The sequence below is a fragment of the Oncorhynchus masou genome, chromosome 31 (genome assembly GCF_036934945.1).
Source record: "Oncorhynchus masou masou isolate Uvic2021 chromosome 31, UVic_Omas_1.1, whole genome shotgun sequence".
In the NCBI taxonomy this organism is placed as follows: Eukaryota; Metazoa; Chordata; class Actinopteri; order Salmoniformes; family Salmonidae; genus Oncorhynchus; species Oncorhynchus masou.
Window position 1 is genome coordinate 18,746,217 of NC_088242.1, and position 14,620 is coordinate 18,760,836.

A 14,620-nucleotide genomic window follows, 5' to 3' on the forward strand; every position below is an offset into this window, starting at 1 on the left:
CAGATTTGGCCCCATCAAAAATAATTCCAACCCAAAGCCTAATGGTAAAGTATCCTATTTACGTGCATGTTAAGTTTACAAACTCTCCAGTCAACTTCTGCAATGACTATCTGTAAATTGATCACTGTAAAAATAGCCTATAAATACATCCCCAGTCATAAGAACCCACATGGCAATAGTTTTGTTCCACCCCATGAACTCACAGATGGTTGCTTGATCTATTCGGTCTGAGTCTGGGAATGGCGACACAGCCAATGAGAAGAAGAACATAACATTGGGGAGAGAGAGAAACCCGACTGGAGTGTTGGTGGGAGGGATTATTCCTAGTACATCCATCGCTTTTCAAAATCTACATTTTCAGTTAGGTTAAGCAGTAGATTCAGGCTCACTCTCATCATAGTCTATCCAAGAGCGCACGGACGGGCACGGGAGCGCACAGCATCCCAACCGTCGCTCGTACCACCTGATGAGAAATATCTTAGTTCCCATCCTGAATCTGCCAGTTCGGTTGCGCAAACGCTGCGGAGGACCTTCGGAAATCGAGGTTGAGTTCGTTGGTTTTCTATTCTTTAAACACCTGACTAAGTTTGACCATTTGGAGAAAAAATCGGATATCATTCCAACACCAATCCAGTTGGAATGAAAGTTATGGCACTATCAATGCTGCGCAGCGGTTTGCTTTTTCTGTGTCTGACAACTATCCATACTTGCCATGGTGGCGGACAGGTTTGTAGTCTTCGCACCTAATCATCTGTGTATGTGTGTGTGGTAGGCTACATGCTTATTACGCGTAGAGATGAGTAATTTTTAAGAATATTTTGTTGGAAATGTTGTTGTTTTTTTGTCAACAACAACCCATGCTGCAAAAGTTACTCTAGGCTACAGTTAATTAGCTTTATGTTACGCTCAAAAAAGAAGGCTATATTAATTAACACGAATACAAAACAAACCTTAACTTGCAATTGCTATCCTTCCCTGATATGTTCCAATGTAAAAGGTTTAGCCATGATTTGAACATGTAGGCTATTATTGGCCATGTCCTCATCACAAATGAGCAAGGACTGTCTTTACAGGATTAGACAAATATCCCGTTGAGCAAGGGAAAATACCCATTGAAAGTTTATAAGAGGGAAGCCGTGAGCACTGACTCTTGGACGCCTTTCGGCATCTTTGTCCAGGATTCTAAAACAAGCCATCTATATTTGAGCCCACTGTGTGTGTGTGTGTGTGTGCGTGCGCGCGCGCGTGCGTGCGTGTTTGTGTGCAGGGCTCCAGACTGGGACCATTCGCATCAGTGCGAACTCCACATTCTACATGGTCACCTCTCTTAAAAGGCTAAAACCATGATTTGGTCAAACAGTAAAGTTCATTATCCTCATGATTCCCGTAATGACAGTGTCAGCCTGCCCCTCTACCTCTTTCGCTGGGGCCTGCTGCGGAAAACACAACTATTCAACTGTGTCAGCTCTCAATTTTGAGCTCAATGGCAACTATTTATAACAAGATATGTGATATGGTTTGCGATAGGCCTATGGAGCGCGAAAATGTGCATTGGCCATTGAGATTGCAAAGACCTTATTGAGCGCTTGATATTAGTGCACATAAAGATGCAGGCAAATTCATCTCTATTGAACAAAAACAAACCAGAACATTCTGGAGCCCTATTTTAACAGTAAAATCTAACCACAATAGCATAATTGGCAACCCAAAATGCATGACAATCACTGAATTAGGTTGCACATCAAAATAATTTGAATAACAACATGAAAAGATGATGAAGCACCGTGTTTCTTGAATAGCATCTCAGTAGTCTATTACACATTTTAATAAAGCACTATGAATTACTTCATAAGATGATACAAATGTTTTCAATTGAGTGACGTTGCAATTTAATTTGGGTGCGAACAAATTATGGGCTGGTGCCATCAAGGGAAAAATTGTAGTCTGAGCCCTGGTTTGTGTGTGTTGCTAGGATGGATATGAGTCCACTACTGTGTCAGTTAGTGACATTTCCATTTACCCTGTGGGAGAGTCGTCAAAGAAAAGAGCACATGGAAGAAGTCTTATTGAAGCATAGGGCCTACTCTTGGCCAATGCTCCTCTGAGAATTGACCTTTATAAGGGCAGTTCTGCCTCAAGGGCAGAATCAATGGGATTGCTTAAGTTTAGGAAAGTTATTGCAGTACTCACAGTGGGCATTGATTGTCATTTCAAGTATGCAAGGTATGCCCTCACCTGAGAAATTATACTTTTCTACAGACATGTTAAATATGATTGAAAAGGATTAGCAAACAGCCATTTATTTCACTGTTCTCTGAGACTTTGGAATGAGCTTATCTGTCAACAGCCTGCTCTCAAATAGCTCATGGGCTCATGGCATCCAGGCTATGTGCTGAAGCTGAATACAAAGCTGGTCCATTCAGGGTTTGTTATCCAAGGAGTCTGTAGCTGTGTCCCAAATGGCACCCTATTCCCAAATAGTGCATTACTTTTGCATCGACCTCAGTCAAATGTATTGCACTATATAGGAAATAGGGTGTAATTTAGGATGCAACCTCTGTGTTTCCTGCCATGTAAATATACAGAGGGCCAGGGTTCTGGACAGAGGTCTCACTGACAGACATCTGTCAAACAGCTTTGGTCCAGCTGCTGTATTGTCTGACACTGGGGAAGAAGTAGATTGTGAAGAATAGAGCGAGGGAGAGAGAGGGAGGGGTAGAGAGAGAGGGAGAGAGAGGGAGGGGTAGAGAGAGAGGGAGAGAGAGGGAGGGGTAGAGAGAGAGGGAGAGAGAGGGAGGGGTAGAGAGAGAGGAAGGGGTAGAGAGCGAGGGAGAGAGAGGGAGGGGTAGAGAGAGAGGGAGAGAGAGGGAGGGGTAGAGAGAGAGGGAGAGAGGGAGGGGTAGAGAGAGAGGGAGAGAGAGGGAGGAGTAGAGAGAGAGGGAGGGGTAGAGAGAGAGGGAGAGAGAGGGAGAGAGAGGGAGAGAGAGGGAGAGAGACAGTGAGAGGTGCATGGTGTGGCGGCCTTTCACATGTTCCTCCAAGTGAGTACCAGGACCAGGGGGAGGAGGGTTTGGAGGGCTAGCGGAGACAGCTGTGGCTAGAAGGGTACTACTTTAGAAGTAGTGTACACACAGCCAATAACTTTCAGGTGCACTGTTTTGACCCAAAGGTCGTTGTCAGGCTCTTTCTTTCAGGAATCCTGGGTATGACTTGTGAATGTTAATAAAAGGATATGATGGCTGAATCCTCCATGACCAGGTGGCAGGCCACAGCCATAATACTAATACAGTAATAGCACAACGATATGAATGTTATCATTATTTCATCTCTGAAATCACAACCAGGTCTCTACATTACTATAATAATACTCAGTGGTGTAAAGTACTTAAGGAAGAATACTTTAAAGTACTACTTAAATCATTTTTTGGGGTATCTGTACTTTACTTTACTATTTATATTTTTGACCACTTTTACATTTACTCCACTACATTCCCAAATACAATATTGTACTTTTTACTCCATACATTTTCCCTGACAACCAAAAGTACTCATTACATTTTGAATGCTTAGCAGGACAGGGAAATTGTTAAATTCACACACTTATCAAGAGAACACTTGGTCATCCCTACTGCCTCTGATCTGACAGACTCAGTGTGCCCCTGGCAATCCGTACATTTTAAAAACAAGAAGATGATGCCGTCCGCCTTGCTTAATGTAAGGAATTTTAAATTATTTATACTTTTACTTTTGATGCTTAAGTATATTTTTTCAATTACATTTACTTTTGATACTTAAGTATTTCTAAAACCAAATACTTTTAGACTTTTACTCAAGTAGTATTTTACTGGTTGACTTTCACTTTTACTTGAGTAACTTTCTATTAAGCTATCTAATACTTTTACTCAAGTATGACAGTTGGGTACTTTTTCCACCACTAATAAAGTACAATGATGTAAATGTTATTGGTCTTGTTGAAAACACCTGTGCAGCTGTGAAATTGGATTTGTTTTGGCGACGGTTGTTGGAAATGCTAGGGAACACTGGCGGAATGTCAATATTTGTAACCACAGCCATCACAGAACCCACCCACCACCAGACATTTTGAAGTTTGATTTGGGTACATCCCAAATGGCAACCTATTCCCTACACTCTTAGAAAAAATGTGCTATATAGAACCTGAAAGGGTTTTTCAGCTATCCCCATAGGAGAACCCTTTGAAGAACCCATTTTTGGTTCCAGGTAGAACCCTATAGGGTTCCAGTTAGAACACTAGGGTTCTACATGGAACCCAAAAGAGTTCTACCGGGAACAAAAAAAAGGTTATCCTATGGGACAGCCAAATAACCCTTTTGGAACCCTTTTTATTTATATTGTGTATAGTGTATATAGTGCACTACTTTTGACCAAGGCCCATAGTGCTTTGGTCAAAAGTAGTGCACTATATAGGGAATAGGGTGCCATTTGGGGACGTGCCTTGGAGTTAATCGGGTGATGTCATTAACTACCACAGCTGCACTAGGCTTGTTAAATCATACCTGCCACTTCTCATATGTTATGACGATTACACATTTTGTGGATTTTATTGGAAGTTGTGATTTATTGAAGCTTGCTCATTTTAATTGAGCTATAATACTGTCATAGTGCAAATCATGGTTTATTTATATGCTTCCCATTAAATTGATATTAATCATGGTTTAATATCTTCAAATACTTGTTGTTTTAACATTTGGTTATGTGTGTGACTAAGAACAAAATAGGTTGTGGCTTGTAAAACTGAAAGCCAACACTCCTTAGTTTCTAATTTCCCAGTTCTGTACTGGTATGTGCTTCATTATTTTCCAGAACTGCATGGACAACAACCACCAAGAACCATGTTCTTCATGTTGTTTTCATATTTGACCAGTTATACATGTATGTAACTGTATGATATCTTATGTTAACGTCACAGGAGGCTACTGAGGGGAGAATGGCTCATAATAATGGCCTGAACAGAGCAAATGGAATGGAAACCATGTGTTTGATACCATTCCACTGGTTCTGCTCCAGTTATTACCACAAGCCCGTTCTCCCCAGTTAAGGTGCCACCAACCTCCTGTGGTTAACATGTACTGTATGTGTCTCTCTGTCTCTAGAACTGCATGGATAAACACCAGGTGGTTGGTGTTCTCCGTCAGATGGAGAAGTTTCTGAAGGGACAGGAGATGAGATTCACAGAGGGACTACGCATCATGAAGTCAAAACTGGCAACCCTACAGAACTCTGTCTCCAAGCTGCCTCAGGCCGATCAGTCGGCTGGTGAGTCGACTGAGAGTATAACCATTCTCCAGCACCTGAAATCAAGATCTTATTTATTTTTAATTTTTTTAATTTTACCTTTATTTAACCAGGCAAGTCAGTTAAGAACAAATTCTTATTTTCAATGACGGCCTAGGAACAGTGGGTTAACTGCCTGTTCAGGGGCAGAACGACAGATTTGTACCTTGTCAGCTCGGGGATTCAAACTTGCAACCTTTCGATTACTAGTCCAATGCTCTAACCACTAAGCTACCCTGCCGCCCCGTGTACAGACCAGCCTAAGGGTTCTTTACGCTAACTTGCTCTCTTTCTCTAGCTGTCTCTCCTCAATATAGCAGCTGATGAATGATTTGTTCTTAACTGACTTGCCTAGTTAAATAAAGGTAAAATAAATACAAATATTCATCAACAGAGGAGAAAATTGGAGCACGTTGAATGATATTGGAAGTCGATTTCAGAAATGCTTCTTTATTATTAAAACCAGAAATCTACTTTGATTGTCTTTCAATTTACTCCACTTTTGTCCTCTATTTATGCACATTGTTTAGAGAGCCAGGCCCAGGCCTAAAGATCCCCTAGCCTGGGCCTACTTCCATTGTCCTTAAGAGGGGCTCTACTGCAGAGACATAACATCCTAACCAGAGGGTAAGGGGAGGAGTGTTAGAGGCTAGGGAGTAGTGTGTGGTCTACCATCATTGGATTTTGTGGAAATGATTGTATTGTTTACCATGTCAGTACTGTTTACCATAATGTGCATTGATGAGATTCACATCCCCGTTCCTGGTTTTATGGTCAATAAATCAGCAAAATAAGGAAACAGTTAGATTTGAAAGTTTAGCTTAAAGTTGAAAGTTTCCCACTGAAACCCAAAGCTTCTGCATAGCACTTACATGACATGTGAACTCTCTTCGACCTGATGTTGACGCTTTAGTAGATAAACCTCAGTATTGGGTCAATGTGGAAATCGTTGGTCTTCTAGTAGTTACCGCTGTCTTTTTGGATCAAATGTTTTTCTTCCAGACAACTAGTTAGGCTTATCAGGGTTTTCTATCAAACCAAGCCATAGCAAGTTATATTGTATTATTTTCAATTATATTCTATTCGATTCTATTTCTTTCTATTCTATTCCTGTGAAAATGGAAGTCATTCATCAGCTGCTATTTTGAGAGAGATAGTAAAAGAGAGAAAGAGAGAGAGAGAGCGAGAGAGAGAGGAAGAGAGAGGGGAAGAGAGAGAGGGAGAGAGAGAACGAGAGAGAGAGGAAGAGAGAGAGAGAGAGAGAGAGAGAGAATGTCATTTGGCACCATTACAGTACACACCAGGCACTCAATAGGAGACTGACAGGAAGTGGAATTGTGTTGTTTAACACCAGACATGTGGATGATAGCTCTGCTCTTACTGGTATAGAACAAACCTCCCCCTCTCTCTCTCTTTTGCTCAAAAATAAGCTAGACACTGTTTAGCCATGTGCTTGCAATTACTTGAAAGATTTCTCTTCTCCTATTTCTGTTGTTGTATAGTTACAGTGAGGGTACAAAACATTATGAACACCTGCTCTTTCCAGGACATAGACTGACCATATGAATCCAGGTAAAACAATATGATCCTTTATTGATGTCACTTATTAAATCCACTTCAATCAGTGTAGATGAAGGGGAGGAGTCAGGTTAAATTATGATTTTAAGCCTTGAGACAATTGAGACGTGGATTGTGTATGTGTACCATTCAGAGGGCGAATGGGTAAAACTTAAAAATTAAGTGCCTTTTAACGGGATACGGTAGTAGGTGCCAGGCGCACCGGTTTGTGTCAAGAACTGCGAAGCTGCTGGGGTTTCCACGCTCAACAGTTTCCTGTGTGTATCATCCAGCCAACCTGACACAACTGTGGGAACCATTGGAGTCTACATGGGCCAGCATCCGTGTGGAATGCTTTCGAAACCTTGTAGAGTCCATGCCCCAACGAAATGAGGATGTTCTGCAACTCAATATTAGGAAGGTGTTCTTAATGTTTTGTACACTCAGATTACATTCGATTTTTTTTTAAATCCCCTGAATTTTTTTATGCATAAGGGTATTTTGGTATTTTATTAGGATCCCCATTAGCGGATACAAAAGCTGAAGCTAATCTTCCTGGGGTCCAACACAAAACATGAAACATGACATAATACAGAACATTAATAGACAAGAACAGCTCAAGGACAGAACTACATATATTTTTTTAACAGCACACGTAGCCTGCATATCAGTGCCTACACAGAAACTATCTAGGGGAGAGGCGTTGTGCTGTGAGGTGTTGCTTTATCTGTGAAACCAGGTTATTTTGAAACCAGGTTTGCTGTTTATTTGAGCAATATGAGATGGAACGGATTTCCGTGCAATAATGGCTCTATATAATACTACACGCTTTGTTCAATTTGTTCTGGATTTGGGGACAGTGAAAAGACTGTGCTTCCAATCATCTTTGGAAAGAAAAAAAATATTTTCAGGCATATTTTTGTACAGTCAAATGAAGGGAATGTTCTTACTGTGCTTTCAATTAGTTGAAAATTGAAAGCACAGTAAGAACATTCCCTGCATTTAACTGTAGAACAATATGCCTGGAAGATGAGGTATGTTGGTTATGTTTCAAAATGCTGATTCCTGCCGTACCTGTGTTGTGGAGTTAGCCTACTACTTACAGCATTTCCATACAATTTCACTTTGGGAGGTACAATATTATGCAATTGACAGGGTGTGGGGTGTTTATCCCAAAAGCGTAAGCTGTACTGTACTAGAGGTCAAACCTCTTTATTTACATCCAGATTTAGAAAAGAAGCACACACTGATCTAATTACACTAAAAGCTTGGCTTTGAATTGTAAGCAGTAGGCTAACTCCACAACACAGGTACGGAAGGAATCAGCCTTTTGAAACCACCAACACACCTCATCTTCCAGGCATATTGTTCTACAGTTAAAGGAAGGGAGCATTTGATCAGTGTGTAATTACAACACCTTGGCTTTCAATTCTGTACATTTGTGGAATTATTTTCTATTATTGCTGCCATTTTATCCTTTCTGCATTTGTAGTAGGCCTCGTTTCTCTCAATAAAATGGCCATTTGTTGAGAACTATTTCAAGTAGCTGTTTTATTTGGTTTTCGAACTGGTGTTGTTGGTTTCCCCTCTCCTCCAAAACGTCTCGTAGCAGTAATCTGTTGAATGAAACGAGGCATTGCGTCAGTCTTTTCCCATGAAGGGGTCCTAGAGTCCTACAGTACCAACAGTACCCGGGACATGTGTGTGTCCTCAGGCACTAAATACCACAGGATGCTGGGTGCACGACTCCATATGCATACATGTGTGACAATCTTCTCTCTCCTCTCTTCCTCCCCCTCTCTCCCTCTCCCTCCCTCTTCTCTCTCTGCCCCAGCCCCCTCTGTATGCCCCTCCCTGGAAGCCCCTGTCCACGGGACAAAGTTTGGCTCTAAGTATTTCATCAGTCATGAAGTCCATTTCACCTGTTCCCATGGTTACCATCTGGTGGGCCCCGGGACACGTGTGTGTCAAGAGAACGGGAGTTGGAGTGGTGTCAACACCATCTGTAAAGGTACATGTCTGTCTGTCTGTCTGTCTGTCTGTCTGTCTGTCTGTCTGTCCAAATGGGCAATATAGTCAAACACACATCACTTTAGGTGGTGCAGGGCTGAGGAAAACTTGAAGAGATGGGACCCGCACACATTACACCACCATATCTTTATTTGACATTAAGTTAGGAACAATGTTCCAATGTGTCTGTCCAATGTCTGTCTGTCCACCTGAAACCAGAGCCCATCTCACACATTACATTGCAGTTTTGCTATTTCCTACACAAATGTTCCTCTTTAAAATGACTTGAGTTCACATCAGCCAGTCACTGTAAATTGTAAAGGTCACACTACTCCTCTTCTCCTGTTGTTATTCACTAGTGCTGCTGCCATGGACTCTGTCTTCACAACGCACTGGAATTTACTGTAAATACCTTTTATCAGCAGTTGGAGGGGGGGCAGAGAGGGGAGGGTGGGCAGAGGGGAGGGGACAGAGAGGGGAACGGGGGGGTGGCAGAGAGGGGACAGAGAGGGTGGCAGAGAGGGGGACAGAGTGGGGGACAGAGAAGGGGACAGAGAGGGAGACAGAGGAAGGGACGTAGGGGGGGACAGAGGAAGGAACAGAGGAAGGGACAGAAGGGGAGAGAGAGGGGGACAGAAGAAGGGACAGAAGAAGGGACAGAGGAAGGGACAGAGGGGGGGAGAGAGGGGGACAGAAGAAGGGACAGAGAGGGGGACAGAGGAAGGGACAGAGAAGGGGACAAAGGGAGAGACAAAGGGGAGGACAGAGGAAGGGACAGAGAGGGGGACAGAGGAAGGGACAGAGAGGGGGACAGAGGAAGGGACAGAGGAAGGGACAGAGAGGGGGACAGAGGAAGGGACAGAGAGGGGGACAGAGTGGGGGACAGAGAAGGGGACAGAGAGGGAGACAGAGGAAGGGACGTAGGGGGGGACAGAGGAAGGGACAGAGGGGGAGAGAGAGGGGAACAGAGGAAGGGACAGAGAGGGGGACAGAGGAAGGGACAGAGAGGGGGACAGAGGAAGGGACAGAGAGGGGGACAGAGTGGGGGACAGAGAAGGGGACAGAGAGGGAGACAGAGGAAGGGACGTAGGGGGGGACAGAGGGAGGGACAGAGGGGGAGAGAGAAGGGGACAGAGAAGGGGACAGAGAGGGAGACAGAGGAAGGGACAGAGGAAGGGACAGAGGAAGGGACAGGGAGAGAGAGAGGGGGACAGAAGAAGGGACAGAAGAAGGGACAGAGAGGGGACAGAGGAAGGGACAGAGAAGGGGACAAAGGGAGAGACAACGGGGAGGACAGAGGAAGGGACAGAGAGGGCAGCAGAGAGGGGGACAGAGGAAGGGACAGAGAGGGGGACAGAGAGGGCAGCAGAGAGGGGGACAGAGAGGGCAGCAGAGAGGGGGACAGAGAAAGGGACAGAGAGGGCAGCAGAGGGGGACAGAGGAAGGGACAGAGAGGGGGACAGAGGAAGGGACAGAGAGGGGGACAGAGGAAGGGACAGAGAGGGGGACAGAGGAAGGGACAGAGAGGGGGACAGAGGAAGGGACAGAGAGGGCAGCAGAGAGGGGGACAGAGGAAGGGACAGAGAGGGAGAGGGGGACAGAGAGGGGGACAGAGGAAGGGGCAGAGAGGGGGACAGATGAAGGGACAGAGAGGGGGACAGAGGAAGGGACAGGGAGGGCAGCAGAGAGGGGGACAGAGGAAGGGACAGAGAGGGGACAGAGAGGGGGACAGAGAGGGGGACAGAAGAAGGAACAGAGAGGGGGACTGAGAGGGCAGCAGAGAGGGGGACAGAGGAAGGGACAGAGAGGGGGACAGAGAGGGGGACAGAGAGGGGGACAGAGGAAGGGACAGAGAGGCGGACAGAGAGGGGGACAGAAGAAGGGACAGAGAGGGGGGCAGAGAGGGGGACAGAGAGGGGGACAGAGGAAGGGACAGAGAGGGGGACAGAGAGGGGGACAGAGGAAGGGACAGAGAGGGGGACAGAGAGGGGCACAGAGGAAGGGACAGATGAAGGGACAGAGAGGGGGACAGAGGAAGTGACAGAGAGTGCAGCAGAGAGGGGGACAGAGGAATGGACAGGGAGGGCAGCAGAGAGGGGGACAGAGGAAGGGACAGAGAGGGGGACAGAGAGGGGGACAGACGAAGGGACAGAGAGGGCAACAGAGAAGGGGACAGAGGAAGGGACAGAGAGGGGGACAGAGGAAGGGACAGAGAGAGGGACAGAGGAAGGGACAGAGAGGGCAGCAGAGAGGGGGACAGAGGAAGGGACAGAGAGAGCAGCAGAGAGGGGGACAGAGGAATGGACAGAGAGGGGCAGCAGAGAGGGGGACAGAGGAAGGGACAGAGAGGGGACAGAGGAAGGGACAGAGAGGGGCAGCAGAGAGGGGGACAGAGGAAGGGACAGAGAGGGGCAGCAGAGAGGGGGACAGAGGAAGGGACAGAGAGTGGCACTAGAGAGGGGGACAGAGGAAGGGACAGAGAGGACAGCAGAGAGGGGGACAGAGAGGGCAGCAGAGAGGGGGACAGAGAGGGCAGCAGAGATGGGGACAGAGAGGGGGACAGAGAGGGCAGCAGAGAGGGGGACAGAGGAAGGGACAGAGAGGGCAGCAGAGAGGGGGACAGAGGAAGGGACAGAGAGGGCAGCAGAGAGGGGGAAGAGGAAGGGACAGAGGAAGGGACAGAGAGGGCAGCAGAGAGGGGGACAGAGAGGGGGACAGAGAGGGGACAGAGAGGGCAGCAGGGAGGGGGACAGAGGAAGGGACAGAGAGGGCAGCAGAGAGGGGGAGAGAGAGTGACAGAGGAAGGGACAGAGAGGGGGACAGAGGAAGGGACAGAGGAAGGGACAGAGAGGGCAGCAGAGAGGGGGACAGAGGAAGGGACAGAGAGGGGCAGCAGAGAGGGGGACAGAGGAAGGGACAGAGAGAGCAGCAGAGAGGGGGACAGAGGAATGGACAGAGAGGGGCAGCAGAGAGGGGGACAGAGGAAGGGACAGAGAGGGGACAGAGGAAGGGACAGAGAGGGGCAGCAGAGAGGGGGACAGAGGAAGGGACAGAGAGGGGCAGCAGAGAGGGGGACAGAGGAAGGGACAGAGAGTGGCACTAGAGAGGGGGACAGAGGAAGGGACAGAGAGGACAGCAGAGAGGGGGACAGAGAGGGCAGCAGAGAGGGGGACAGAGAGGGCAGCAGAGATGGGGACAGAGAGGGGGACAGAGAGGGCAGCAGAGAGGGGGACAGAGGAAGGGACAGAGAGGGCAGCAGAGAGGGGGACAGAGGAAGGGACAGAGAGGGCAGCAGAGAGGGGGAAGAGGAAGGGACAGAGGAAGGGACAGAGAGGGCAGCAGAGAGGGGGACAGAGAGGGGGACAGAGAGGGGACAGAGAGGGCAGCAGGGAGGGGGACAGAGGAAGGGACAGAGAGGGCAGCAGAGAGGGGGAAGAGGAAGGGACAGAGGAAGGGACAGAGAGGGCAGCAGAGAGGGGGAAGAGGAAGGGACAGAAGAAGGAACAGAGAGGGAGACAGAGAGGGCAGCAGAGAGGGGGACAGAGGAAGGGACAGAGAGGGGACAGAGAGGAGGACAGAGGAAGGGACAGAGGAAGGGACAGAGAGGACAGCAGAGAGGGGGACAGAGAGGGCAGCAGAGAGGGGGACAGAGAGGGCAGCAGAGAGGGGGACAGAGAGGGCAGCAGAGAGGGGGACAGAAGAAAGAACAGAGAGGGGGACAGAGAGGGCAGAAGAGAGAGGGACAAAAGAAGGGACGGAGAGGGGGACAGAGGAAGGGACGGAGAGGGGGACAGAGAGGGCAGCAGAGAGGGGGACAGAGAGGGCAGCAGAGAGGGCAGCAGAGAGGGGGACAGAGAGGGCAGCAGAGAGGGGGACAGAGGAAGGGACATAGAGGGGACAGAGAGGGGAACAGAGGAAGGGACAGAGAGGGGACAGAGAGGGAGACAGAGGAAGGGACAGAGAGGGGGACAGAGGAAGGGACAGAGAGGGGGACAGAGGAAGGGACAGAGAAGGGGACAGAGGAAGGGACAGAGAGGACAGCAGAGAGGGGGACAGAGGAAGGGACAGAGAGGGGGACAGAGGAAGGGACAGAGGAAGGGACAGAGAGGACAGCAGAGAGGGCAGCAGAGAGGGGGACAGAGAGGGCAGCAGAGAGGGGGACAGAGGAAGGGACAGAGAGGTCAGCAGAAAGGGGGACAGAGGGAGGGACAGAGAGGGCAGCAGAGAGGGGGACAGAGGAAGGGACAGAGGAAGGGACAGAGAGGGCAGCAGAGAGGGGGACAGAGAGGGGGACAGAGAGGGGACAGAGAGGGCAGCAGAGAGGGGGACAGAGGAAGGGACAGAGAGGGCAGCAGAGAGGGGGACAGAGGAAGGGACAGAGAGGGCAGCAGAGAGGGGGACAGAAGAAGGAACAGAGAGGGGGACAGAGAGGGCAGAAGAGAGGGGGACAGAGGAAGGGACAGAGAGGGGACAGAGGAAGGGACAGAGGAAGGGACAGAGAGGACAGCAGAGAGGGGGACAGAGAGGGCAGCAGAGAGGGGTACAGAGAGGGGGACAGGGAGGGCAGCAGAGAGGGGGACAGAGAGGGCAGCAGAGAGGGGGACAGAGAGGGGGACAGAGAGGGGGACAGAGAGGGCAGCAGAGAGGGGGACAGAGAGGGGGACAGAGAGGGCAGCAGAGAGGGGGACAGAGAGGGGGACAGAGGAAGGGACAGAGAGGGGGACAGAGGAAGGGACAGAGAGGGCTGCAGAGAGGGGGACAGAGGAGGGGACAGAGAGGGCAGCAGAGAGGGGGAGAGGGGGACAGGGAGGGGGACAGAGAGAGGGGGACAGGGAGGGGGACAGAGAGGGGGACAGAGAGAGGGGACAGACAGGGGGACAGAGAGGGGGACAGAGAGGGGGACAGAGGAGGGGACAGAGAGGGCAGCAGAGAGGGGGAGAGGGGGACAGGGAGGGGGACAGAGAGAGGGGCAGGGAGGGGGACAGAGAGGGGGACAGGGAGGGGGACAGAGAGGGGGACAGAGAGAGGGGACAGGGAGGGGGACAGAGAGGGGGACAGACAGGGGGACAGAGAGGGGGACAGAGAGGGGGACAGAGGAGGGGACAGAGAGGGCAGCAGAGAGGGGGAGAGGGGGACAGGGAGGGGGACAGAGAGAGGGGACAGGGAGGGGGACAGAGAGGGGGACAGAGAGAGGGGACAGGGAGGGGGACAGAGAGGGGGACAGACAGGGGGACAGAGAGGGGGACAGAGAGGGGGACAGAGGAGGGGACAGAGAGGGCAGCAGAGAGGGGGAGAGGGGGACAGGGAGGGGGACAGGGAGGGGGACAGAGAGGGGGACAGAGAGGGGGACAGAGAGGGGGACAGGGAGGGGGACAGAGAGGGGGACAGAGAGGGGAAGGGGTGTTAATAAAGAGTAAGGAGGAATGTCTAACACGTGCTAATGTTATATTAGAGTGCGGTGGTGTATTGAAGCTGTCTTTCTAAAGTATGTGTCTGCACAGTGGCGATCCATCCATACACCTGTTCGTGGTTAGCTTTTACTACTGACATCACTATCACTTTAAACTCCCATCCTGTTCTTCACAATTTGACCTATGAAGATTTTCTGATATAACTGTGGTCAGAGTGGCTGCAGTGGCTACAAAAACAGTTGGCTAAAACTAAATCTAGGCCGTGTTCTTTGGGGCATGTCATGTAAAATGTTTAACCACGAAAAATGTGAGTTTTTCATTGGACAATT

At 48.9% G+C, this 14,620-nt stretch overlaps 1 protein-coding gene across 2 annotated transcripts in view; it reads left to right on the forward strand.

Moving 5' to 3' along the window:
- Nucleotides 1–233: 233 nt before the first annotated feature.
- LOC135523515 (fibulin-7) overlaps nt 234–14,620 on the forward strand; it is a 49,788-nt gene continuing 35,401 nt past the window's right edge. For both annotated transcript variants that reach the window (XM_064950258.1, XM_064950259.1), the window contains exons 1-3: nt 234–726; nt 5,133–5,295; nt 8,705–8,881. In XM_064950258.1, coding sequence (XP_064806330.1) covers nt 640–726; nt 5,133–5,295; nt 8,705–8,881 — 427 coding nt within the window. In that variant the 5' untranslated portion in view covers nt 234–639. The remainder of the gene's footprint in view (nt 727–5,132; nt 5,296–8,704; nt 8,882–14,620) is intronic.